The sequence below is a fragment of the Camelina sativa genome, chromosome 7 (assembly GCF_000633955.1).
Source record: "Camelina sativa cultivar DH55 chromosome 7, Cs, whole genome shotgun sequence".
Taxonomy (NCBI): domain Eukaryota; kingdom Viridiplantae; phylum Streptophyta; class Magnoliopsida; order Brassicales; family Brassicaceae; genus Camelina; species Camelina sativa.
In genome coordinates, this window is record NC_025691.1 from 10,103,146 (window position 1) to 10,128,997 (window position 25,852).

The 25,852-nt window shown below is 39.5% G+C and overlaps 1 protein-coding gene across 1 annotated transcript; it reads right to left on the reverse strand.

Moving 5' to 3' along the window:
* Positions 22,493-24,348, reverse strand: LOC104700852 (indole glucosinolate O-methyltransferase 4-like). Its single transcript, XM_010416447.2, has 4 exons — positions 23,808-24,348; positions 23,345-23,655; positions 23,168-23,232; positions 22,493-23,034 (listed from the first exon to the last, which is right to left on the reverse strand). The coding sequence occupies exons 1-4, from the start codon at positions 24,275-24,277 to the stop codon at positions 22,735-22,737; spliced, it is 1,146 nt and encodes a 381-aa protein (XP_010414749.1). The 5' UTR covers positions 24,278-24,348; the 3' UTR covers positions 22,493-22,734.

A 25,852-nucleotide genomic window follows, 5' to 3' on the forward strand; every position in this document is an offset into this window, starting at 1 on the left:
TCTGATGACAAATATGGAGAGATACCGTAGACATTTAAGTGATTCGAGTGTTTGTACTGTTTACAAAGGGGGGGGGGGGGGGGGAGTCCATAATACATATACTGAGAGATTGTCCTGCGATAATGGGGTTTGCCAGAGATTGGTTCCTACACGATCCACGGTTGAGTTTTTTTCTAAATCGCTCCTTGAATGTTTATTTGCCAATCTAGGGAGTCGGAAGTTAATGGGTAACATTGAGTGGGCTACATTGTTCACTATGGTAGTTTGGTGGGGCTGGAAGTGGCGATGTGTTTAGTGAAAATCGAAAGTGCAGAGATAGGGTGAAGTTTGTGAAGGATGTGGCACGGGAGGTGCTGGCTGCTCAGTTTCAGCAGGGAGGCGAACAACGGCCTAGTCCACGGGTTGAGAGACTTATCTCGTGGAACTTTCCGTCGGTTGGTTGGATGAAGTTGAATACGGATGGAGCATCGCAGGGTAACCCGAGTTTGGCGACGGCTGGTGGAGTATTACGAGATAATGCAGGTCAGTGGTGTGCAGGTTTTGTGTTAAATATTGGGGTGTGCTTGACACCTCTCGCTGAACTGTGGGGAGTATATTATGGGTTGTATTTGGCTTGGGAGCATTGTGTGCTGTGTTTGGAGGTGGAGATAAACTCAGACATGGTGATCGGTTTTCTACGGACCCTGTGATTCACATCCGCTGTCCTTCCTAGTACAGTTGTGCTACGGCTTCATTTTGAGGGATTGGATAGTTCGCATCAAACATGTTTACAGCGAGACTAACCGTCTGTCAACGGGTTAGCGAACCACGCCTTTTCTTAACCTTTGGGATTTCAGAGTTTAGATACTTGTCCTGCTGTTGTGCACTCCATTCTTTTGGAGGACTTATCCGGGTTTGCGTGCCCGCGTAATGTTTGTGTTTAGTTTTGTGTTCTTCTTTTAATAATAATGTGGGAGACATTGTCTCCCCTCTCTTACCAAAAGAAAAAGATTTTGTTTCCATCGACTAATATCCAATAATTATGACGTCAAAGACGTACGCTAACATATATTAGTTACGTATATGATATGAGAAATTTCCTCGAAGAAAACTAAAAGTCTTTTTTTTTTTCAAACGCAACCTTGTTTTCATTCATCAGAACAGAAACCAAATACAAAGATAAGAGGAATATGAGATTCCAAAGTTTAAAATACAACAAGAAAGAGCACTACCCAATGCCAATATAAAAGAGATAAAGTGATAGAAACAGTTACTCGATAATGGTTTCTTGAGAGCTTTGAACCAAAAGCTATGACGCTTTTTGATACATATGAGATTAAGGATTATCAACAAGTCTTCCAAGAGCGAGTCAAAGGAGAACTGATTAGCCAAAGCCAAAAAACGAAATGGCGTTGGTGAAGGGGCCAAAGGAGCGCTTCTCGCCGGCACCAGAAGAACTACACGAGGTAGTGCTTTGACAAGGGTTTGAGCAAAGGTGATATTGCTCCATTGGTTGAGGTTGATTGCTAGAGTTGTCGAGGATTGAGAGTTGAGCTTAGACAAATCATAGCGTGTGGAAGTGGTGATGAGGGCATGTTGCTTGTACTCGTCATGAAAGCATGAAGGAGATGATACATTGGACAAGCTCAAGATCCTAGGTGAAGCTATTATAACCTGGATTCAGAATGGATAAGTGCAGGACCGTAATATAACATGTGGGTTCTCTCTCGCATGAAGTCCTCGGCGACTATGGAGATTAAGAAGTTCCACACAAAGTATGTAGCTGGTTTGCAGCAGAAAAAAATAAACCAGATTTGGGTTTTAAGCTTTTAGATGTGTGAGGGTATTTCCTGAAATAATAGTTTTGCATATGTGTGGTTTCGGTAATCAGGGCTAAGGATAATAAGGCCTGAAGAAACTTTGGTAACCACCTCTCCTTGAAGAGGGGATCATAATGCCGTTCTTCTTCATCCTTCTAAAAACATGAGAAGTAATCCTAAATGATTCTAAAGGCAAGGTTCTCAGATAATTGGGAGATGGGGACTTAAAACCTTTTTTTGTAAAGCTTAACCTCTCATGTTCAGATATCCTAGTGAATCTAATGGCAGGGTTCTCAGAGAAATTTTGGACAACCATAGGCAACAAAAGGGCGTTTTTTTCCGTTTGCAGTCTTCGAACAAAGGATAGTAAACGATACCTACATTGGCTAAGGATGGACAAGGGAAAAGTAAATACAGACCTGGGCTTTAGAATAAAACAGTTTGGATCACCTTTTTCAGACTGGGCTTCTGGTAGCTTAATGGGCCACAAGAGAATAGGCCCACCAGTTGGGAGACTGGGTTTCTTTTGGGTGGAAAAAAGTTGCTTGAGGAGCACCAGCTGTCGTACAAAGATGGAGGAGGATTTAGCTGTGAAGCAAACATCTCTAATGGAGGTAGGTCGGCGTTTGGCGGTGTAACCCGCCAAAGGCATTGGAGAAGAACCAAAGGCTGAATAATACCTCAGATATAGAGTTTATTGGTTCCACCATAGATGATTTTTGGGAAGAGATGATACAAGTTGGGGATGAAGAATGGAAATCGCCGGACACCATCTTCACCAAAGTTCTTAGGTTAGGTAAGGTTTGAAAGGGTTTCAAAAGGGGAAACAAAATAAACGATAAAGGAGAAAGAGCAAAAGGAGTATAGAGTAATGGAAAATAAAAAGAAAGAATTACTCAAATGTTATCCAAAAGTTGGTTTATTACTCATATCTATAAATTTTCTAAATATTACTCAAATGTTTAGTGTCCTGGGTGTAATTACAATTTACCCCTTAGGTTTAGTTTTTTGATTTTGAGTAAAAAAAAAAAATACACATCAGCAAATTAAAATACACATCATTTTCGATTTTCCACGTCACTAAACAGTTTTTTTTCAGAATCGACTTGCTTTTTCTTGTTTATGTCAAAGAGGAAAACAAACAGTTTCCACTGTTCATAGCCCAAAAAAAAAAGACACCTCTCTCTCGTCGTCTCTCGTTGATTTTGTTGTCATTGTTCTTGAGCGGACAAATAAAAAGAAAAGTCTTTTCGTTTGAATCCCACACATAGAGATCTAATTATTGTTTCCCGTTGGTAAAGGTTAAGACTTTGTTCTCTCTCTCGCTTCTTTGAGTCGTTTCATATTCCCTTTTAATTTTTTCAAGTTTTATGTAATTGGGTATTTCTCGTTTACTCTCTAATACTATAGGATTCTTGGTCTCAACTTGTAAACTATTCAACCCTAATGCCTTTTATTCACAAATTTGATTGAGAAGGGTTTTAAAGTAAGACAGTTTTGATGCTTGTTGCTTAAAATTTTGATTTTTATTTTCAGTTGGTGATACAGGAAGTGCTTTTATTCTTTATCAATTGGGTTTTTGGAGAAGCAATATGAGCTGTGTGATTGGATTGATTTTATTTAAACTAGTTGTGTTCTTCTCTTTTGTGAGCTTCGTGTCGTTTCATATTCTCAGTTAGTCTTTGCTAACTTGTCGATTGAGGCTATTGGGGAGATTCTTGATGTGGACAGAACACTTTTGATTCACAGATTCATGCAAACTCTTCAACCTTAATGCTTTTTTCAAAGTTTTGGTTGAATAGTGATGACGAAGGGTTTTAAAGTGAGACACCTTTGGTTCTTGTTGCTTCAAGTTTTCATTTATATTGTCAATTGCGTTTTTGGGGAAGTAATATGAGCTGTGATTGAATTGAATAGCTCGATAAAGCTAGATTTTTTTAGACTGAGGATAGGTTTCTTGATTATTCCTAACAATTACATTAGCTATACATTTGGAGTCTTAAAACGACCCGACCCGTTTTTTTTTAAAATTAATAAATAATAAGTATAAATATAATATAAACTACAACTAATGGTCCCATACCCACTAGCCACCTATCCACAACCACAATCAACAGCGGATATAACAATACCAATAAATATCCAATAATAAAATAACCAATAATAATCCATAACAACAATCCAATAATCAAACATCATGAAACATGAAACCGGTAACCTAACAATGTTTCTAAGAACCAACTCTAGCAACCTAGCAACGCCAGACAACATACAATCGAGTCCTTAGAACATCAACCTCTTCATTTCCTTGATTCCACGATCACACTTTGCCTTTACCTGCACCACAAACACATATTGAGATGCATGAGTATTTGATAAACACTCAGTGAGGCAAGCAAAAATGATATCAATGTTCCAAACAATCAACAAACAAGACATACAAACCAGGAAATCAAACATCGTCTCGCTGGAAGGGAGGTGTCGACGGACACCAAGTGGTGTCGATCGACACTCCCTCTGCAATCGTGATCCGCTCAAAGCCGAGAGTCGAATCTCACTCCCAACCTCCTCCAAATTGCCCAATACTCATAACCCAAGCCAAATATGTCCATGGGAACCTGTATCAACCAATCTCAGCAAGAAAAACACACAAAACAACAACAAATAAGCAAAAACAATGAATCATAGGCTTAAATTAGCCATGGTCATGCACTCACTTCTTTGCAGGAAGATTCAGACCAACAGTAACGAATCCAACCTTCCTAGCAAGCTTCTAACTCTTTCCTAGCCTTGGATCTCTCAAGAACAGCAAGGAAATCTCCCAATCTCTCTCTAGAACCTCAAAACACTTTTCTCTCTTTTGTTTTCTAAAAAACGGCGTGAGACAAAACAAAACACGACCTAGGTCGTTTTCTCCCTTGAAAATCTCCGTTCAATGGTTTTCCCTAAACCAAACCGGTCCAAATCGATAATTAAATCGAACTGGTCGAACCATAGAATATTGGTGTCGACCCATACCAACATGGTGTCGATTGACACCCATCTTAGAAAACCAATAATTGGTTCGTGGATGTTACAGTTCTCCCCCACCAACATAGATTCGTCCTCGAATCTCAAACAACCATCAGCCAAGGACTCCCGTGCAACCGTCTCCACGGCCCACACTCCTCCAACCGATCTACGAAAGGTCACCTTTAGGCGATAGACTCACGCTCCAGGCATTATTTGCTCTCGACTTTTGGACTTTCCTTTACTCAGAGGCCTAAACCTTGAGTTTTTATTGGCTCCTCATCAGGTCGAAGCCTGCATGCCATAATATTGGCTCCTCATCAGGCCGAAGCCTAAATGCCATAATATATAAGGAAGTCCAATACTCGTCTCTCGGGTTGCCACCCTACAGCGCGCCCTCGGATCGTCATCCGAAGTTGATATACTAACCATACTCCCAAGCCACAAAGTCTCAGAATATGGCAGTACTATGAGAACCTAAGTCCCCCAAGAGTCGCGAGCAAATAATTCTGAACACGTCTGAGTCCTATCCCTATCCAGGGTCCCTTCTCGTGGCTCGCATAAGACATCTCAATGTCCTACCAACCACATATCCCCTCACTGGAATACCTCATGACCACACATGGATCATCTCACTGCCACAAGAGCCAAACAAATGTCCACAACAGGACCGCCACCAAGGCCAAACAAACGTCCTAAACAGGACCGTTACAAAGACCAAACAAATGTCCTTAACAAAACCGTCACAAAGACCAAAAAAATGTCCTAAACAGGACCGTCAAAAAGACCATCTGTCCCGAAGGACCGTCACACAGACCATATGTCCCGAAGGACCGCCTAAACAGGCACTCTGGCTAAACAGCCTGCCACAAAGGCCACACAATGTCTCGAAAGACCGCCACAAAGGCCACAAAATGACTAAAAAGTCCGCCGTTAAGGCCACACAAGCCCCTCCACGGCTTCCTCCACTAACATGGACAAATTTTAACTCACATAAAACTTTCCACTTTTACCACTTTCCACTTTTGGAAACTTCTATTTCAGGAAACTTTCCTCCAAAAACCCCGCCTCACGGAAACTTTGTACCCCGAGCACCATCTCATCTTGTTACTTAGTCGCACAACCAACCACCCCAAGCAACCAAGTAAACAAGAGAGATGAGCTGGAATACTCCATTCCCGCTCCAGCCATGGATTACAGATGGGACCAGGCTAGACAAGCTCAAGTCGCGGCTTGCTTCTCATACCACCTCTTAAACCTTGCCTTCATCCTCGCCTCAGGCTCCCAAGTCTGCTCCTCAACACCATCACAGTCCCAAAGGACTCTCATCAAAGGAATCTACTTCTTCCGAAGTTCTTTGATCCTCCTCTCGAGAACCCTCACTGGTCTCACCTCCAAAGTCATGTTAGGCTGAAGATACTCAAGAATCTTAGCTAACAACTGATCATCCTCACGGAGACACTTCCTCAACATAGAAACATGGAAAACTTTATGGAATGCACGCATAACCTCAGATAAATCAAGTCTATAAGCCACTGGTCCAACATGCTCAATCACTCTGAACGGACCCAAATACCTCGGACTCAACTTAGTCTCACTCAATGACCTGTTCGGACCCCGCAACATGGCCATCTTGAGGTACACTCTGCTTCCTACCTGAAACTCAAGATCTCTCCTCCTCCTATCGGCATAACTCCTCTGCTGATCTTGAGCCTCCTTCAAGTTCAGCTTGAGAACCCGAATCTTCTCTGAGGTCTCCTGAACAAAATCTGCCCCGTAAATGCTCCTTCTTCCCCACCTGAGTCCAGCATAACGGTGTACGACATGGCCTCCCATACAAAGCCTCATATGGAGCCATCTTAATACTTGCCTGATAACTATTGTTGTAAGCAAACTCTACCAAGCTCAAGTGATCTGCCCAATGGCCTCCCCAATCCAACACACACATCCTCAGCAAATCCTCCAGCGTCTGAATCGTCCTCTCTGACTGTCCATCTGTCTGGGGATGATAAGCTGTACTCATATGTACCTTAGTGCCCATCTCTTCCTGAAACGCTCTCGAGAACACCGAAGTGAACTTAGAATCCCTATCAGACACAATGCTCGCTAGCACCCCATGTAACCTGACTATCTCCTTCACATACTTCTTAGCCAAGACCGCTGCTCCATCAGTCTTCTTAATGGCCAGAAAATGTGCCGACTTAGTCACCCGGTCCACAATGACCCAAATAGCATCAAACATCCTGGACACTAGCAAACCTACCACGAAGTCCATAGCAATCATATCCCACTTCCACTCCGGAATGGGAAGACTCTTCAGTAACCCTCCTGGAACCTGATGCTCAGCCTTCACTAGCTGGCACACATCGCACCTCGCGACCCAACTAGCTACATCCTTCTTCATCCCGACCCAATGATAGTACCTCTTGAGATCACGGTACATCTTAGTCGCTCCTGGATGAATAGAAAACTTGCTCCCATGAGCCTCTCTCAGGATCTCCTGCCTCAACTCCTCATCCGTGGGCACACAAATCCGACCGTGCACCAAGATAGTACCATTACCTAAGACCTGATACTCTGAATCAACATCCTTTGAGGCATTCACCAGCCCCAAATCCCCCTCCTGAGCCAACCGCATTCTGCTCAGAAGATCTGCTCTATCAGCCGCCTCCAAACCCAACGGTTCTTGAGACAGAGCACACAAACTCAACGCACCGATCTCTCCTACCAGAGACTCCATCTCCTGCTCCTGAGCCAAAGCTACCCTCTTCCGACTCAGAGCATCTGCAACCAAGTTAGCCTTACCAGGATGATAAGCCATCTCCCAATCATAGTCTGCCACAAGCTCCATCCACTACTTCAGACTCTTATGATCTGTAAACATCTGTACCTTTGCACCATAAAGATAAGATTTCCAAATCTTCAGGGCAAAAACTACAGCATCCATTTCCAAGTCATGAGTAGGATAGTTGCCTTCATGCTTCCGCAACTGCCGCGAAGCATAGGCAATCACCTTCCCATGCTGCATCAAAACACACCCGAAACCAACTCTAGATGCATCTGTATAAACCGCATAGGGTTCTTCCTGCTCAGGCAAAGCCAACACTGGCGCAGTTGTCAACATCTCCTTTAGGCTTGCAAAGCCCTCCTCACACTCCTGTGACCAAACAAAAAGAACATCCTTCCCTGTTAACTTAGTCATAGGACGTGCTCTGCTCGCAAATCCCTGCACAAATCTCCTGTAGTATCCTGCCAGTCCAAGAAAACTCCTGATCTCTGTGGCATTCTGCGGTCTAGGCCAGTCTCTGATAGCCTGAATCTTCTCCGGATCTACAGAAACCCCGTCTGCAGACACAATATGACCCAGAAAGCCCATCTCACGCTGCCAAAATCTGCACTTGCTCAACTTAGCAAACAACTTCTGCTCCCGCAGCTTCTCCATAGCTGCCCTAAAATGTACTGCATGCTCCTCAGGACTCTTAGAATAGACCAGGATATCCTCGATGAAAATGATGACAGATACATCCAGAATCTCCGGAAACACACTGTTCATCAATCTTATAAACGCTGCTGGTGCGTTAGTCAACCCGGAAGGCATCACCACAAACTCATAATGCCCATACCTCATTNGTCATGAGTAGGATAGTTGCCTTCATGCTTCCGCAACTGCCGCGAAGCATAGGCAATCACCTTCCCATGCTGCATCAAAACACACCCGAAACCAACTCTAGATGCATCTGTATAAACCGCATAGGGTTCTTCCTGCTCAGGCAAAGCCAACACTGGCGCAGTTGTCAACATCTCCTTTAGGCTTGCAAAGCCCTCCTCACACTCCTGTGACCAAACAAAAAGAACATCCTTCCCTGTTAACTTAGTCATAGGACGTGCTCTGCTCGCAAATCCCTGCACAAATCTCCTGTAGTATCCTGCCAGTCCAAGAAAACTCCTGATCTCTGTGGCATTCTGCGGTCTAGGCCAGTCTCTGATAGCCTGAATCTTCTCCGGATCTACAGAAACCCCGTCTGCAGACACAATATGACCCAGAAAGCCCATCTCACGCTGCCAAAATCTGCACTTGCTCAACTTAGCAAACAACTTCTGCTCCCGCAGCTTCTCCATAGCTGCCCTAAAATGTACTGCATGCTCCTCAGGACTCTTAGAATAGACCAGGATATCCTCGATGAAAATGATGACAGATACATCCAGAATCTCCGGAAACACACTGTTCATCAATCTTATAAACGCTGCTGGTGCGTTAGTCAACCCGGAAGGCATCACCACAAACTCATAATGCCCATACCTCATTCTGAATGCAGTCTTCCTCACATCTGCCTCATCTATCGGTATCTGATGATAACCCGGCGCCAGATCTACCTTGGAGAACCAAGTAGCACCCCTCAACTGATCCAACAACTCATCAATCCTGGGAAGAGGGTACTTGTTCTTCACAATGACCCGGTTCAACCCCCCGGTAATCAATACACAACCGGAAACTCCCATCCTTCTTCTTGACAAACAGCATCGGTGCTCCCCATAGTGATACACTGGGACGGATGAATCTCTTACTCAAAAAATCCTCTAGCTGCTTCTTCAGCTCTGTCATTTCTGCTGGAGCCATTCTGTAAGGAGCCTTGGATAACGGCATCGTCCATGGTTCCAGTTCAATCGTAAAAGGATCAAAATGAGATGGTGGTAACCCCTGCAATGACTGGAACACATCCTCAAACTCCTCTACAACCGGAATACCGCTAACCATAGACTTCTCCACTGACTCTGGCATAGATATGGTAACCAAATAAGCCTCACGGCCCTTCTCGATCATCTTCCCAGCCTGAATGGCCGAGATCACGAGACTCCCCGAAGTCGGTCTAATACCCTGAAAAACCAACTTCCCTCCTAGACGGTCAAACTCCACTCTACCCCGATAGCAATCCAAATGCACCATGTGCCGATGCAACCAATCCATCCCGAGAATCACATCATACAACTCTACTGGACTGATAAGCAAATCCGCTGGCCGTGACTCCCCTGCGATCTGAATATCAATTCCTCTGACTCATCCAATAACCCTCAGGAACTTGCCTCCCGCAACTCGGACAACTCCTGTACGCTCCCCAGGATCCCCTCTGATTCCCGCGCTCTCTGCACACTCCGGAGTAATGAAACTATGAGATGCNGCACTTGCTCAACTTAGCAAACAACTTCTGCTCCCGCAGCTTCTCCATAGCTGCCCTAAAATGTACTGCATGCTCCTCAGGACTCTTAGAATAGACCAGGATATCCTCGATGAAAATGATGACAGATACATCCAGAATCTCCGGAAACACACTGTTCATCAATCTTATAAACGCNCCAACAAGGTCCCTACACAAACCTCATATGTTGAGAACCTAACACTTGATCACAAGAAAACATAAAATCTGAACTTACTAAGAATTCACAAAGTTAAAGTACCATAAATTACACTTGTGATCGCCCCTGCACTGGTCCCACCAGTCTCTGCAGTCGTGTAAACCCGTGGCGCCTGCTCAATCCGTGCCACCTGCTGCCTTCCAGGCTGCACCTATTGCAATGCTACCACTGCCACCGGCTGCAACTTGGGACACATGGGCCTGATATGGCCCGGCTCCCTGCAATGATAGCATACACGAACCCCTGCCGTCGGAGCACTCCTCTTGGGACAACTAGAAATCCTGTGATCCTTGCTCCAACAACCGAAGCAACTCGCACCACTTGGCCTCTGCATAGCCTCCCACCTCCTCTTGGTTCCCTGCGTAGGCTTACCGCCCCTGCTAGAACCACCCTGCTGCTGAGCCCTACTAGGCTGAACTGCTAGACTAACCACCACTGACTGCGCCCGGATGTCCTCCTCAATCCCTGCTGCAGCCTCAACCAGCTTTGCACGCGTAGCATAACTACGCCCTCTACAGTGAACCCTCAAATCATCACGTAGGGCCCTCAAAAACCTCCTGATCCGAGCCTCCTCAGACTCCATAGCCCGACCCCCATAACATAGAAGTCGACTGAACTCCAAGTCCAGCTCCCGCACCGACCGTGTCCCCTGAGACAACTGAAAGAACTGCACCTCCAACCGGTCCAATGCCTCTCTCGGAAAGTACTTGCGGTTGAACTCCCCCACGAAGTCAGCCCAAGTCATCTCTCGCTGCACTCTCCTAGCAGCCACTGATCTCCACCATAACTCAGCATCACCAGTCAAATGGTGAACCCAGATGTTCACCCAAAACTCCTCAAGACATCTCAGAGTATGGAAGTTACGTTCCACACTCGTCATCCACACATCTGCGGCAGTAGGATCTGTACCACCCGAAAACTGTGCGGTTACGAGACCCTTCATCTCCTTGAGCATGGACAAATAACGTCCATATGCTCCTGCATCCGCAGCCACCACTGGTGGCACAACCTGAGCCTGAGCCGATATAACTGCTGGCAACCGCTCCAACAACTGTGCTAGCAAAGCCGTAAAGTCAGCACCATGGACTCTAACATCACCGGCCACTGGGACCCTAACATCACCGACCACTGGAGCATCAACACCCCCCCTCCAGCCACACTCATGGAATCCTCCTGGACACCCTGCGACTCGCCAACACCCTCAGCTGTCACACTCTGGTCCTCGGTCTCACTAACCACTGGGACTCTGCCCCTACCACGACCACGTCCGCGTCCACGACCACGACCAGCAACAGCACCACCTCTAGCCATCTGCACTACCATGAACAGAAGACTAAGCAAACAATTTATACTACAACACAGAAACATAAAATCACCGTGGAATCACACAGTAGGCTCGAAGAGGATGTTCTAGGACTCCATGCCACACACAATTGACTAACTCATATAATCAATCAAAGCATGAAATTCCCAAACATCTACAACACAAAGCCTAGTGAACCCAAACCTAGAACCGTAAGGGCTCTGATACCAAACTAAAACGACCCGACCCGTTTTTTTTTAAATTAATAAATAATAAATAGAAATATAATATAAACTACAACTAGTGGTCCCATATCCACTAGCCACCTATCCACAACCAAAATACACAACGAAAATAACAACACCAATAAATATCCAATAATAAAATAACCAATAATAATCCATAACAACAATCCAATACTCAAACATCATGAAACATGAAACCGGTAACCTAACAATGTTTCCAAGACCAAACTCTAGCAACCTAGCAACGCCAGACAACATACAATCGAGTCCCTAGAATATCCTCCTCTTCATCGCCTTGATTCCACGATCACACTTTACCTTTACCTGCACCACAAACACATATTGAGATGCATGAGTATTTGATAAACACTCAGTGAGGCAATCCTCCAATCTACTGGGCTATACACACAAGCAACAATGATATCAATGTTCCAAACAATCAACACACAAGACATACAAACAAGGAAATCAAACATCATCTCGCTGGAAGGGAGGTGTCGACCGACACTACCCCACAGTGTCGATCGACGCCCAATTTGCTGGTGTCGACCGACACCAAGTGGTGTCGATCGACACTCCCTCTGCAATCGCGATCCGCTCAAAGCCGAGAGTCAAATCTCGCTCCCAACCTCCTCCAAATCGCCCAATACTCATAACCCAAGCCAAATACGTTCATAGAAACCTGTAGCAACCAATCCCAGCAAGAAAAACACACAAAACAACAACAAACAAGCAATAACAAGGAAATCAAAGGCTTAGATTAGTCATGGTCATGCAGTCACCTCTTTGCAGGAAGATTCGGACCAACAACAACGAATCCAACCTTCCTAGCAAGCTTCTAACTCCTTCCTAGCCTTGGATCTCTCAAGAACAGCAAGGAAATCTCCCAATCTCTCTCTAGAACCTCAAACACTTTTTTCTCTTTTGTTTTCTCAAAAACGGCGTGAGACAAAACAAAACACGACCTAAGTTGTTTTCTCCCTTTAAAATCTCGGTTCAATGGTTTTCCCTAAACCAAACCGGTCCAAATCGATAATTAAATCGAAGTGGTCGAACTAGAGAATATTGGTGTCGACCGACACCACCATAGTGTCGATCGACACCCATCCCAGAAAACCAATAATTGGTTCGCGGATGTTACAAGTCTAAATGTTGTTTTGAGGTTTTGGAATTTGCAAATATTTATTAATTATTTTTTGGTTTGCTTATTATTGTTTGCTTTTGTTTTGCAGGTTATCTTATTCTTAGGTGGATGATTTTGTTTACGTTTTATTTAAAAATGGCAGCTTCAAGCGGATCTGGTCTGGAAGGTCAGAAAAATGACCTCAGTTCTGGTGATCACTTGAGGTCCTCCATTCTTATGTTGATATATGTTTTCTTTGTATTTACTGATTTTGGAAGTTTTATCTAGTTTCCATTTCTCTGTTTCCCTTTCTTTGAGTGTTTTACTTTTACGTTTTAAGTATAAATAAGGATGAGTTCGAGTTTGTGAGACTCAAGTTAGAGAGAGCTTATTGGTTTACAACTGAGGGAAAGGCTTTGAGCTTTGCTAATCAGATTTTCCAAGGAGTTTTTTTGTGTGATCGTTTTAATTTGAATAAGAAAGAGCTTTAACTCTATTTTTTATTCTTGAATTTATCAGCTATGGATGGGGGAATGTATATAGACATGGAGGAAGACATGGATCTAACGGAAGATGATTTCAGAAATGTCTCTGGCCAGTTTTCAGGGGAAACATCGAGAGTGGAGGTTAAGGATGCTGTCAATGTGAGTGTTGAAACCGTGAAAGTGGATGTTAGTTGTATCCTTATTTTTCTTTTTATGTTGGAGGTTGCTAATGCTTTCGTTTCTTAAACCTCTGCTTCGAGTATAGTTTCACTTTAGGATTGACATTATGAACATGCTTCTATCATCATATGCTCTGAGATTTGAATGCATGTGATTATGTATTCTTTCTTTGTTTTCCGTAATTACATTATGAACATGCTTCTATCATCATATGCTCTAAGGAAGATGATGACCATTACGATATTGACTCTTTTAGTGGATCGTCTGCTTACGAAGAGTTTCTTGACCAGAATCATATTTAAAATAGAATTCAAAAATTTTGTTTCCTATAAATTTTGTAAAGTGTTGCACATTATTATTATACCATCACGTTTACACTCTTTAAAGATAGTTCGTGACTATGCTCAGTTCGAGTTGAATTGTACTTGGGTATGTAAAACATTGATTTGTCTATTTTCAAAGTTATGGCTGATTTACGGTTAAGTTACGGCTGAGTTATATACTTCACACGACTGAGTTAGCTTTTCTCACAATATATTATTCAAACTAATTAAAAAATTTGAATTCGAAATGCGAATAAAAGAAATTAAAGTATTTCTCAAACAATTGACTGATATGGCTGAGTTATCGACATAAATGGCTGACTTATGAAATATTTGTAAATTAGAATTATTATAACTCAAAATTAAAATATAGAATGAAACAATGAATATTACAATCATTATAAGCAATAAAAAGTAATAATTATAGACAAAGATTAATTTTTATTGTCTGATCAAAATGTGTAAAACATTCAAAACATGACATTTATGGGTTAGGGTTAGGGTTTGAGGTGTAGGGTTCATATTTCCAACATTATGGGTTTTAACATAACAGTTTGGTTTTTGTTATATTGTGTTTGGTTTAAGGTGGTAATTTGGATATACTAATATGATAACCATTTGAAAATTTAAAAAATTTTGAAATTACTTTTCTATTATTTCCGGTTATGGATCGGTTGGATGAATATATAACCATAAATAATCCAAATGTTATCCAAATTAACTTAATATAACCGATAGCAAGCCGAATATAACCGTAATTAACCGAAAAAATGGAAAAAAAATTTCCGGTTCGGCTTGGTTTGGTCGGTTGTTTAGTCATTCTAATTTGAGGGTTGGCTGAGTTATAGTTTATGATGACTGAGTTATCGTTTAGGGAAAACGTATTCATCTTTCTTTCCTGGGTCTTTTGTTATGTCAGATTCCTAATAAGTATTAAAACGTCTCTCGATGTCACAAAAAGTGTTGTTAGGGAAGCGCGAAAAATCACTAATTCTGCGCCTGCTCAAATCCACACGCATAATAAATTCATAAAGTGGGCTTTTTATCACAAGATATTATTCCAAATAATTAAATAATTATTATTCGAATTTAGAATTTTATTTTTCTAAAAGTATTTCTCCAACAATTGAATATTAAATTTATTATAACTCAAAATTTAATTTTAGAATGGAAATATGAATATTACTATCATTAAAACCAATAAAAAGGGATATTTATAGACTTAGAGTGATTTTTACACATTCTAATTTGAGGGTTGGCTGAGTTATCGTTATTCATGACTGAGTTATGTAAATAATTAAGATAAAGTGATGGCTGAGTTATTAAATATTGAGGTTGACTTATCGAACTTTATGGTTGAATTATCATTCCGTAATGGCTGAGATATCGAAATAATGACTGATTTATATTAATATGAAGGTACAACATAAACGAAATAAAAAAAAAAACAAAAAACACAAAATCATAGTTCCGAGTTCATAGTTCATATAGAAGACGACACGGAAGTACAATGAAAATCACTTTTTGAAACCGACGTCATCTGAGCCAAATTCTTCAAACATATCGACCAAATCATTCCAAACTATGCTAGTCAGCATCTCGGGTTTATTGCCACCACTTGCCCATATCCTCTTGAGAGCACTAATCTGGGATCTGAATAACGTTCTAGCCACCAAATTAAACTGCGTCCAGACCGTTAAAGTGTGCTTTGGATCCCACGTGTATTTACGCTACAATTAAAGGAAAGAAACGATAAGAGTATAGAATAATATCAATATGGTGGTTTGTTTTAGTGATCTTACCGCGAGGAAGAGAAACCACCGTCTCTTAAAGTGAAAGGGAATCAAGCGGTACGTCGGCCACACATGGTGCCAGTTGTGTTGAAGTATTCCTCCAATCGCGATAGAGAGAACATGAAGGAACTTGAACCACGTAACAGTGGTTTTGTCAACCCAGGAACCCACACCAGGGTTTAGAACCAGAATATTCTCCAGACCAGTGGCGCAAATGATCGCTTCGACATCTCTAAAAAACTGTCCATCGATATGAGGAACAACTTCCATGTCGATAGGAAGATGTAACAGATAGACAGATCTTTGATTTAGGAGTAGATAAAGAGAAACGAAGAATGAGATGAAAGAGATTAAAGAGAGTCAGACATATGAATGAGGAGAATATAAAGAAAAAACAATAGGAAAACGAAAGCTCGCGTCTATTATTAGGTTTACTGATGGTTTCCCGCCAAAATATCGCTTTACGGCTGAGTTATAATCATTACGGAAAAACGAAAGGTCATGTGACGGCTGAGTTATAGTGAGTTATGGCTGAGTTTTCCCAAGAAACAATCTGAAAGTAAATGGATGATATATATGACTTTACGGCTGAGTTATAATATTTACAGGAAAACGAAAGGTCATGTGACGGCTGAGTTATAGTGAGTTATAGCTGAGTTATCACAAGAAACAATTTGAAAGTAAATGAATGATATATATGACTTGACGGTTGAGTTATAATATTTACGAGAAAACGAAAGGTCTCTTCGATTCATGTTACAGCTGAGTTATAGTGTTTTGTGGCTGAGTTATCACAATATGAAAGTAAATGGCTGATATATATGACTTTACGGCTGAGTTATAATATTTACGGGAATCTTTATTGGCTGATATATCGGAGTCGTCGAAAAAATCTTTAATGGCTGATATATCGGAGTCGTCGAAAAAATCAAATCAGCTTGAAAATTCATCGTCTTCTTCTTCGTCAGATCCTACTTCGACAACTTCTTCTTCTTCTTTGTTTTCTTTGTCAACGATCTTACCATAATCAAAACAAGTGCCTTCAAATCCTCCACCGTACACTTTGTATGTAGATTCTACTTTCGAGTCACTGCTTGGCCAAATCATACTTTCTCTAGCTCCACTAGTTTCTGTAGACTCTTTTGCCGAAAACTCTACACAAGAGACGTAGCTGATCGGTTTTCCATAGCCCCAAAAATCATTGCACCTGTCGATCATTGGAGACAATAACTGGTGGACTATCATGCGCCATTAGTTTCAGTGCCTTGTTCGAGAACATGTAGCTCAACTTTAGCTCATGGCTAAATGCGTCCAATCCGTAGTCTTCAAGAACAAGCTCCACAAGCTTGTCGTGTGTTGTGCCACTATTGATCTGCACAACTATACACCCTCTATCGTCGGTATTAAATACATATCTCTGTTTCTGTACCCAATTACCGGAAACAACTAGTACCGGAACTGGATCCATGAAAGAAAATGAAGAACAAGGAGAAGAAGAAGTATAAAGAACTAGGTGAAGAAGAAAAGTGAAGAAGAAGTATAAGAACAAGGTGAGGAAGAAGGTAAATAGTCCACTTATTTACCAGTTGAAGAACAAGAGTCGAACGACGTTTCAGATTTCCGGAAAAAAACAAGATGACATGGAATGCTGACATATATGCTGCGTCCGACGTGGCAAGCCAGCCATCAAACAATTAATAACTCAGTCTAAATAAAACTCAGCTATTAAACAAATTATAACTCAGTCACAACATGAAAAACATTACAGTAATTAAAAAGCAAAAAAATTACTGCCAAATTCAGCCGCTTCATCAACTGAAAATATGTAACTTAGCCGTATCGTTTAATAAGTCAGCCGTAACTGAATAACATTCTAGTAATTAATCTTTTGCTACTAATTCAGCCGTCGAATGGCTGAGTTGTTCAGTAAGTCAGTCTATCACGGCTGAGTTATAGTTTTTTACTATAACTCAGCCGTAACAACATCTCATAAGTCAGCCGTTTTTCATAACTCAGCCAGTCGGAAAATGGTAATTCAGCCGTGTCATAGTGATAACTCAGCCAAAATTTTGACAACTCAACCATCGGGTGAAAACTCAGCCGTAAGGATGGCTGAGTTAGAGCATATCTCAGCCAGATTTTAATAAGTGAGCCGTAACGTTTGGCTGAGTTATGCTCTAAGTCAGTCGTCTGCTCTTACTCAAATGTTTTTTCCATAACTTAGCCACAACATTTCTCTGTAACGCGTTACGGCTGAGTTATGGTTACAAGTCAGTGATTTCTGACGTGGCGTCTGACGTGGCAATGACATTTTTATAATAACGTTTTTTCCAGTAATATAAAACAAGGGCACGCTGGGTATTTTGAAAATACCCGAAATATTCTAGTAATAAAATCTTTTTTTGTAGATTTTGACAATATGATCTAAAATGGGTAACATTTGAGTAAATCAAAGACAAAAGAAATTTCTGACGCTGGTGAGCCATAGCTCCACCGGCACCTAAAATCATAGAAAGGAAAGAAGCTTCGATATTAGTGCCTGGGAACTTTCTTATTTTTATTTCTCTAATTCTTTCCGTTTTGTTTTCTTATCCCATCCAAAACAAGTCTTACAGCACTATTATATCATAAATTAACAAAAGCACAATAAGATTCTCATGATTTTATTTTTGAATAAGAATCGTTATTTTACAATTCTTAGTTTGCAACATAAGAATAATGTCCCAAATTAACATTTTTTACGAACCCAAAAAATTATAATCGTGTTTGTATGACTGTTCAATTTTTTTTGTTCACATAAGGCTGTGTAACTCTATAAATTGCAAAATATTAAATGAAAAAACGAACAAGGTTCATTTTTTATATTCATCAAACAAAAATAATATAACTAAAACTCGTGGAATTATAATTTTCAAAGAATGAAGCCGTCGAATTATAATTTTCAATAGAAACAAAAAAGTCGTGTAATCATAATTTTCTACCGGGGTGTGTATGACTGAAGAGAAAGACAATTTGTGCATGACTGAAGAGAAAGACAATGACATTCCAGAATTGTCGTGGTAGAAAATTCAGCCACCAGAATTGTCGTGCAAAAGACAAAAATAAGAGAAGTCTGGGATAAAACTCTTGAAATGTGGGACTTTATTATATGATGGAAATTATTAAGCTTTTGCTAGTCTAGGGATCGAATAGAGACGAAAAAAAGTTAAGATTTTATCAAAATAACTTTGATACGGTAGTAAAAAAAGTTAAGATTTTATCAAAATAACTTTGATACGGAAGTTTGGCATCACAAAGCATAAAGCATAGATCAACATTTTTTTTTGAAAATTATAATATAATAATAAAAATTATTGTCATAATTTTTTAAAAAATATTTGTTTGAAATAATATTTATTTTTAATATTACAATTGCTCTATAAATATATATATATATATATATATATATCTTTTGTATACTAATTTTTTTAGAATATTATAATATGTAATTTGTTTGATGTATATTACAGTTTTATATTGTTTGTTTGTTATATTTGCATCATTATTTTGTGAAATATTTTGAAGTAGTAATTATAATATTGTAATTATGAAAAAATATAATTTATTAATTAATCAACCACATAAATTTAGTTTTACCAACCCGCAAATGTAGAAAATTAAAACATATTTTTTTTCTTCATAGATTGAGTAATATATATTCTTTTATCAAATTTCAAATCATTTACACGATCATCCAGCCGATCATGGACATAACTGAAAACCTTAGTTCTCGATCCCTGGAGGTTTTCAGGGATACCCAAGTAAGAACCCATGCCGGCTTCTTTAGGGATACCAATGACTGATTTTAACTGAGTTCTTATATCAGGCGAGACTTGCTTACCAAACATAATAGAAGACTTCTCCAGATTAACCTCTTTCCCCGAAGCTTTTCCATACTTCCCTATTATTGTCATAACCATACTACATTAAGTCGCCTCTGCTTTACAAAAAATCAGACTATCATCAACAAACAACAAATGCGAGATAGTAGGACACTCCCGAGCTACTGTGATACCAGTAATCTTATTCTCCCGTTCCGCCTTTTTAATATTAGCAATTAACACCTCTGAGGTCTTTCATTTTTTTGAATCAGGCAAATATTAGTCTCATTTAGACGAGGATCAACACAACCCGTTCAGAAAAACTCTTTCACCAAATTCACCAAATCCCCTTTTATTGACGGCCAAAACTGCTGGAAAAACAAGTTCGTCATGCCATCAGGACCTGGTGTCTTCTCCGGATGCATAGAAAATAGAGCTTTACGAACTTCGGATTCAGAGACGGTAAAGAAGTCATGATTAAATCAGTTGCGTTGGCTCTCCCAACTCATGTTATGTTATGTTATAAACTACCGCAGGAGATAACGTCTAAATTAACCAGTGCTATTGCACGGTTTTGGTGGAAGTCTAATGATAAGGCACGTGGTTTGCACTAGGTCGCTTGGGACAAAATGTGTAAGGATAAGTGTGAGGGTGGTCTGGGTTTCTGTGCCCTAGAACAATTTGATGATGCGATGTTAGCTAAGTAGTATTAGCGGTTAATTCAATGTCTGACATCCCTGATGGCTCGGGCAATACGGGGTAGATATTTCCAGAATAAACATCCCCTAATGGCCAAAAAAAAAATATTCTCCCTCGTTTGCTTGGCGGAGTATTTATTCAACAAAAGATTTGGTGGAACAAGGGGCAAGATGGCTGATACGCTCTGGTTGCAATATTTTGGTATGGCGAGATCCTTGAATACCGGATACTCAACCAAGACCAGCTAATGGCCGAGGGAAAAAGTTACATCCTAACTTAATGGTTAACCATTTGATTAATCCAATCACGAAGGAATGGCATTTGCCTATCCTAGAAGAATTCATGGATCCCGAGGATATTCAGATTATTCAGCGAATGGCCATCAATAAATCTATTATACCGGACATGTTGATTTGGCATTATACTAAATCAGGGAAGTACTCGGTCAAATCAGGGTATTGGTTTGCACAATAGTTAATTAGGGAAGTTGAGTATGGGCCGACGTGTTCGGCCCTTAGGGCCCATGCTTGGAAACTTGAAGTTCCCCCGAAGATTCAACATTTTTTTGGCAGATTGCTTCTGGTACGCTCCCTGTGTTGGAACGACTTGCTCATTGAGGGGTCCGGTGTGATTCCTTTTGTAAACATTGTGATTCTGCGACTGAAATTATAAATCATGCTCTTTTTTAGTGTCCTCATTCGCGTAGGATATGGGAACTGTGTTCGGTTTTGTTAATTCCCGATGGCTTTCCTTATGGATCAGTCTACTCGAATTTAGATTTTATTTTCTGGAAGGCGTCATCCCAGTCGGGTGTCTCGGATATCGGGTTCATATTGCCTTGTGTTTTATGATCAATTTGAAAGGATAGGAATAAAAAAGTTTTTCGTGGTATAGCGGCGGAGCCAATTGATATTATTAATCAAGCAGGGAATGATAAACTGTTATGGGAGGAAGCCAAAGCCTTTTCTACGGGAGTCTTGGATCCTTCATCAACTAGGAAAATCCAGAAACCTTCTTCCCGTTGTTAGGTTGATGGATCTTGGAAGGGTTCAAACATTTGTACGGGCTTGGGTAGGTGGTATTGTAATACTGCGAATACGACATTACTTTTGGGAGCACAATGCCAGAGACAAAGTCCTTCATCCCTACACTCGGAGTTATATGCGTTGATTTGGGCTATGAAATTCCTCCTGGCGGCTGGTGTGGACTGTCAAACTTATGAGACGAACTGCGCAGAATTAGTGGCGATGGTGCAATCCCCAGACGAATGGCCCGCTTTCTCCAATCTGTTGGAAGATTTCAGCCTTCTCAGATCTTCCTTCCCATCCTTCACTCCTACCAGGATACCGCGTTCGTCAAACGAGAGAGTAGATTGTCTTGCTTGTTCTTCAAGATCTTTAGTTTCAGAAATTTCATAACTCTTACCCTCCGGTTTGGGTAACCAACCGTGGAGTTATTTTCTAATTATTAATATTTGGTTGAAAAAAAAAATTCAAATCACAACATACAGAAAAAGTCTACATATTTATTAATTATAAGTATTATATGATAATAAAAAACTGTTTGTAAATAAAATAAAAGAAAGATGAGAAGAGAATCATAAGTTAAAATCTTAACAAAATCTTCAAAATCTAGTTATTAAAAATTATTATATTGTCTACTTAGATATAAAATCTTCGTTTTCAAAATTTTAATTAGTTTCTATTTTAAAAAAATTTATACAATAGTTTTCGTCCATAATTAATTAGAAAAAAAAATAAGTTTTTTCTTTGAAAACTAATAATTATTTAAAATTAATGGTATGACATTGGAATTTTTTATACTTTATAAAGTTAGCTTTATATTTGTATTTCTTAATTAATATAGTAGGATTAACGTTATAAATAACAACAATCTTTTTTGCAAATGTCGGCACTAGTTGGAGGGATCCCTTTGTTTTGAGTGATATCGAGATTCAGAATTCGCTCTCCAGTTTGAGCTGACGTTTTTTCTGTTTTGTAACTCCTTTGTTTTGTAAAAGGTTCATTACGAAACCCATTTGGAAAGATAAAAAAAATTGAGATACAAAAGTAAAATCCCAAATGGGTTTGTACCATTGGAAAAAAAAACAAATTTAAAAACTCTTATAGAAAATTTTAATCTCAGTTTTTTCAAATTTTATATTAAAAATAAAGTAGTATAGGTTATTACCACCGAAGGTGGTCTTAGTAGTGTCTATAGGAAAACACTATAATAAAAGGATGAGTGCTTTAAAATCTTTACTTATTATTTTATTTTTTTCAATTTGGAGAGAATGAAAGGCTTCATACACCGGAAAAAAAACCCATTACAAACTAAAAAAACTCCTGAATGTGAAATACAAGGTAAAATAGTTTATAACTTTATTTTGATAAAACAAAGCTAAGATATAAATGGGTATTAATGGTAACAGCCATTAGGAACGACAAATCTGTCTGCGGACTAGATGTGAGTAATCTTACTTTTCGTTCGTATATTCTGGGATCTATTTGTGTAATTCCATAACACCATATGAATAGGCATGGCATATGATTTCACACCGGATAAAACCCGAATCAAAGGCTAGAGTCTCGATCTGGGGAAATGACCTCTCCTTACCACCTGAGCATTGCGTTAACATAAACATGTCCATACCAAACACAATTTTAGAATAGGGGTCGTTGATCTTTGGTTCCACCGGCGTAAGCATCTCGACGAGAATTACTTTTCCTTGTTCCGAAAGACTTCTCCAGCAATTTTTTAGAAGCTTTATGCAATCTTCGTCGTTCCAATCATGTAGTATCCACTGTAATTAATTTTTGTAGTTAGTATATGGTTGACAATGGAATTATATGTGTGTGTATATATATATATATATATATATATATCTTTATCTTTGGCTTTTCCATAAAAGAAGTGATAATGTATTATGAACTTACTTTCATGATGATGGCATCTCCTTTTGGAATTTCTTTAAACATATCTCCTGAAACATGCTCCACTCCTATATATATAAGCGATTAATCTTATTCTTAAGTATTGAGAAAGATATTTCAAAAATATTAGTTATTAATTTCAAGTACAGTTTGTTGACTTTATCAGTTGGTGTAGTGTACCCGGATAAAGAGGAGCGTCAGTTAAAACCTTGGCTAAGTCGAAATTGATGCCCTTAATATGAGGATACTTGGAAGTCACTAAACCTGTGACGTGTCCAAATCCTCCTCCAACATCCACTAAAGTGTTTACATCTTCGAATCCCTTGTACAGTTCTAGAACTCTATTCATGATCATGGTAGAAACTTCTGACATTCCCCGGTTAAACATTTCACCGAACCGTTTGTTTGAACCAATGTATTCAAAGATTCGCATGCCATGAGCAGAGGTGAATGCATCCTTTCCTTCTAATATCATATCTTTGAGATGTGTCCTGATTATTGTTGTTCATTAAAACGGGGTAATGAAAAGGTTAATGCAATTTATTTATTTATTTCTTCAACAAAAAGAAAGTTAATACAATTTATTTATAATCAAGAAGTTATTTGGCTTGTTTGTGAATAATGAAGTAGTATACGTACGTACCAAGTCTTGAAATAGACTTCGCTTAGGCCTACCATGAGCATAGTCGCAAGAGAACTGGAGCCGCCGCCACGGTTCGAGAAAAACATGCAAACCGGTTCAGCAGCATAAACTCTCTCGGTTTTTCCGGGTTGACCGCTTTCTCCCGTTTCAACCATACGGTACTTTAAGATCGAGTGACTAACAAGTAAAGCCAGCATCCGGTCCAATAAAACCGGTGCCTCGGGGTTGGTGGGTTTGGTTGGGAGACGAAGTGCAATCTCAGAAGACGAGAGCCATACGCCTTCCTCTACAGTAGCAATCGTGTCGATGACGCCAAGCTCCAAGGCCGTTTTGAAAACCATAGGGAAGCCCGCAGTGGACAAGATTATCCCTGCTTGCAAACTCACTGTTTCTTCGTCAAATTGTTGCTCTTTTTTTATTAGACCTTGTTTCAAGGAAGTGGTTAAGGGATCTTGAAGATGGTTTGCCATTGTTGTTTGTTGATAAACTGAGAAAGATAGGTAGCAAAGATATATAGATGGTAAGAGAAAGCTGAACGTTGTCCTTCACACTTGCTGCCATTTTATAGGGAGAGCCGTCCATAGATTAATGAGTATGAAAACCGATCAAAGATAAAATACCTCCGTTTAAACAAAACAAAAAAGTATAGTACAATTAACACATTGTCAATTTGTCATATACCAAAAATAAATGAACAAACAAACTTAAAAAACATAATAGTGAAATGATCCAATCTATCTTTTTCTTTTTAATACATTTTAGTTAATATTACAGCACATGTTATATCATAAATTAACAAAAACACAATATTCTCATGTATTTATTTTTGAATAAGAATCGTTATTTTACAACTCTTAGTTTGTAACATAAGAATAGTGTCCCAGACATTTTTTACGAACCCAAAAAATTATAATCGTTCTTGTATGGCTGTTCTATATTTTTTTTTTTTTGGTTCACAGAAGGCCGTGTAACTCTGTAAATTGCAAAATAATAAATGAAAAGAACAAACGGAAATAATATAACAGTGGAGTTATAATTTTTCAATAGAAAAAAAACAGTGGAGTTATAATTTTCAATAGAAAAAAGTTTGGAATTATAATTTTCTACCGGGGTGTGCGTGCATGACCGAAGAGAAAGACAATTTGTGCATGACAGAGAAGAGAAAGAGAATGACATTCCATAATTATCGTGATAGAAAATTCAGCCACCAATTGCAAACGTAAGTTGAATAGTTGATGCGTCATTTTAAATGAATAACATGAGATTTTAATAAATATTTGTAAATTATATAACCAATAACATATAATTTTGATAAGGATTTTAAAATCAATGATTGAATAACATGAGATTTTAACAAATATTTGTAAATTATATAACCAATAACACATAATTTTGATAAGGATTGATTTTAAAATATTGATTTTTGTTTAGATTTCCAAATCCATTAAAATCATAAAAACCAATAATCCCACCTAAGAGGGGGCATTCAACTTATATTTTATAAGATTTTAAAGTATTCTTAAAATCACTTGTTATTCAACTGTTGATTTTAAAAAATCTTATGAAATCCTATGTTATTCAACTTGATATTTATGTAAAATCATTTAAAATATTTCACAATCTCTTGTTATTCTATCAACCATTTATAAAACTCACATCAAATCTAGTGTTATTCAAAATATAACAACTTTACTAGAATAAAGATTTCAAATGATAGGGGGGGCGTTTTCTCGATGTCAGATTGATGGTTCATGGAAAGGTTCAGATCCTCTACAGGGTCTGGGGTGGTGGTATTGTAGTGATGAAGATTCGACGCTTCTTCTGGGAGCACGGAGTCAGAGGCGCGGTCCTACATCCTTACATGCAGAGCTACAAGCCTTGATCTGGGCTATGGAGTCACTATTGGCAGCGGGAGTTGTCTGCCAGAGCTTCGAGACAGATTGTGCAGAATTGGTGGCGATGGTGCAGACGCCTGATGATTGACCAGTTTTTTCGCCTCTGTTGGAGGAGTTATTTTTGCTCAGATCACGCTTTCCTTCCTTCTC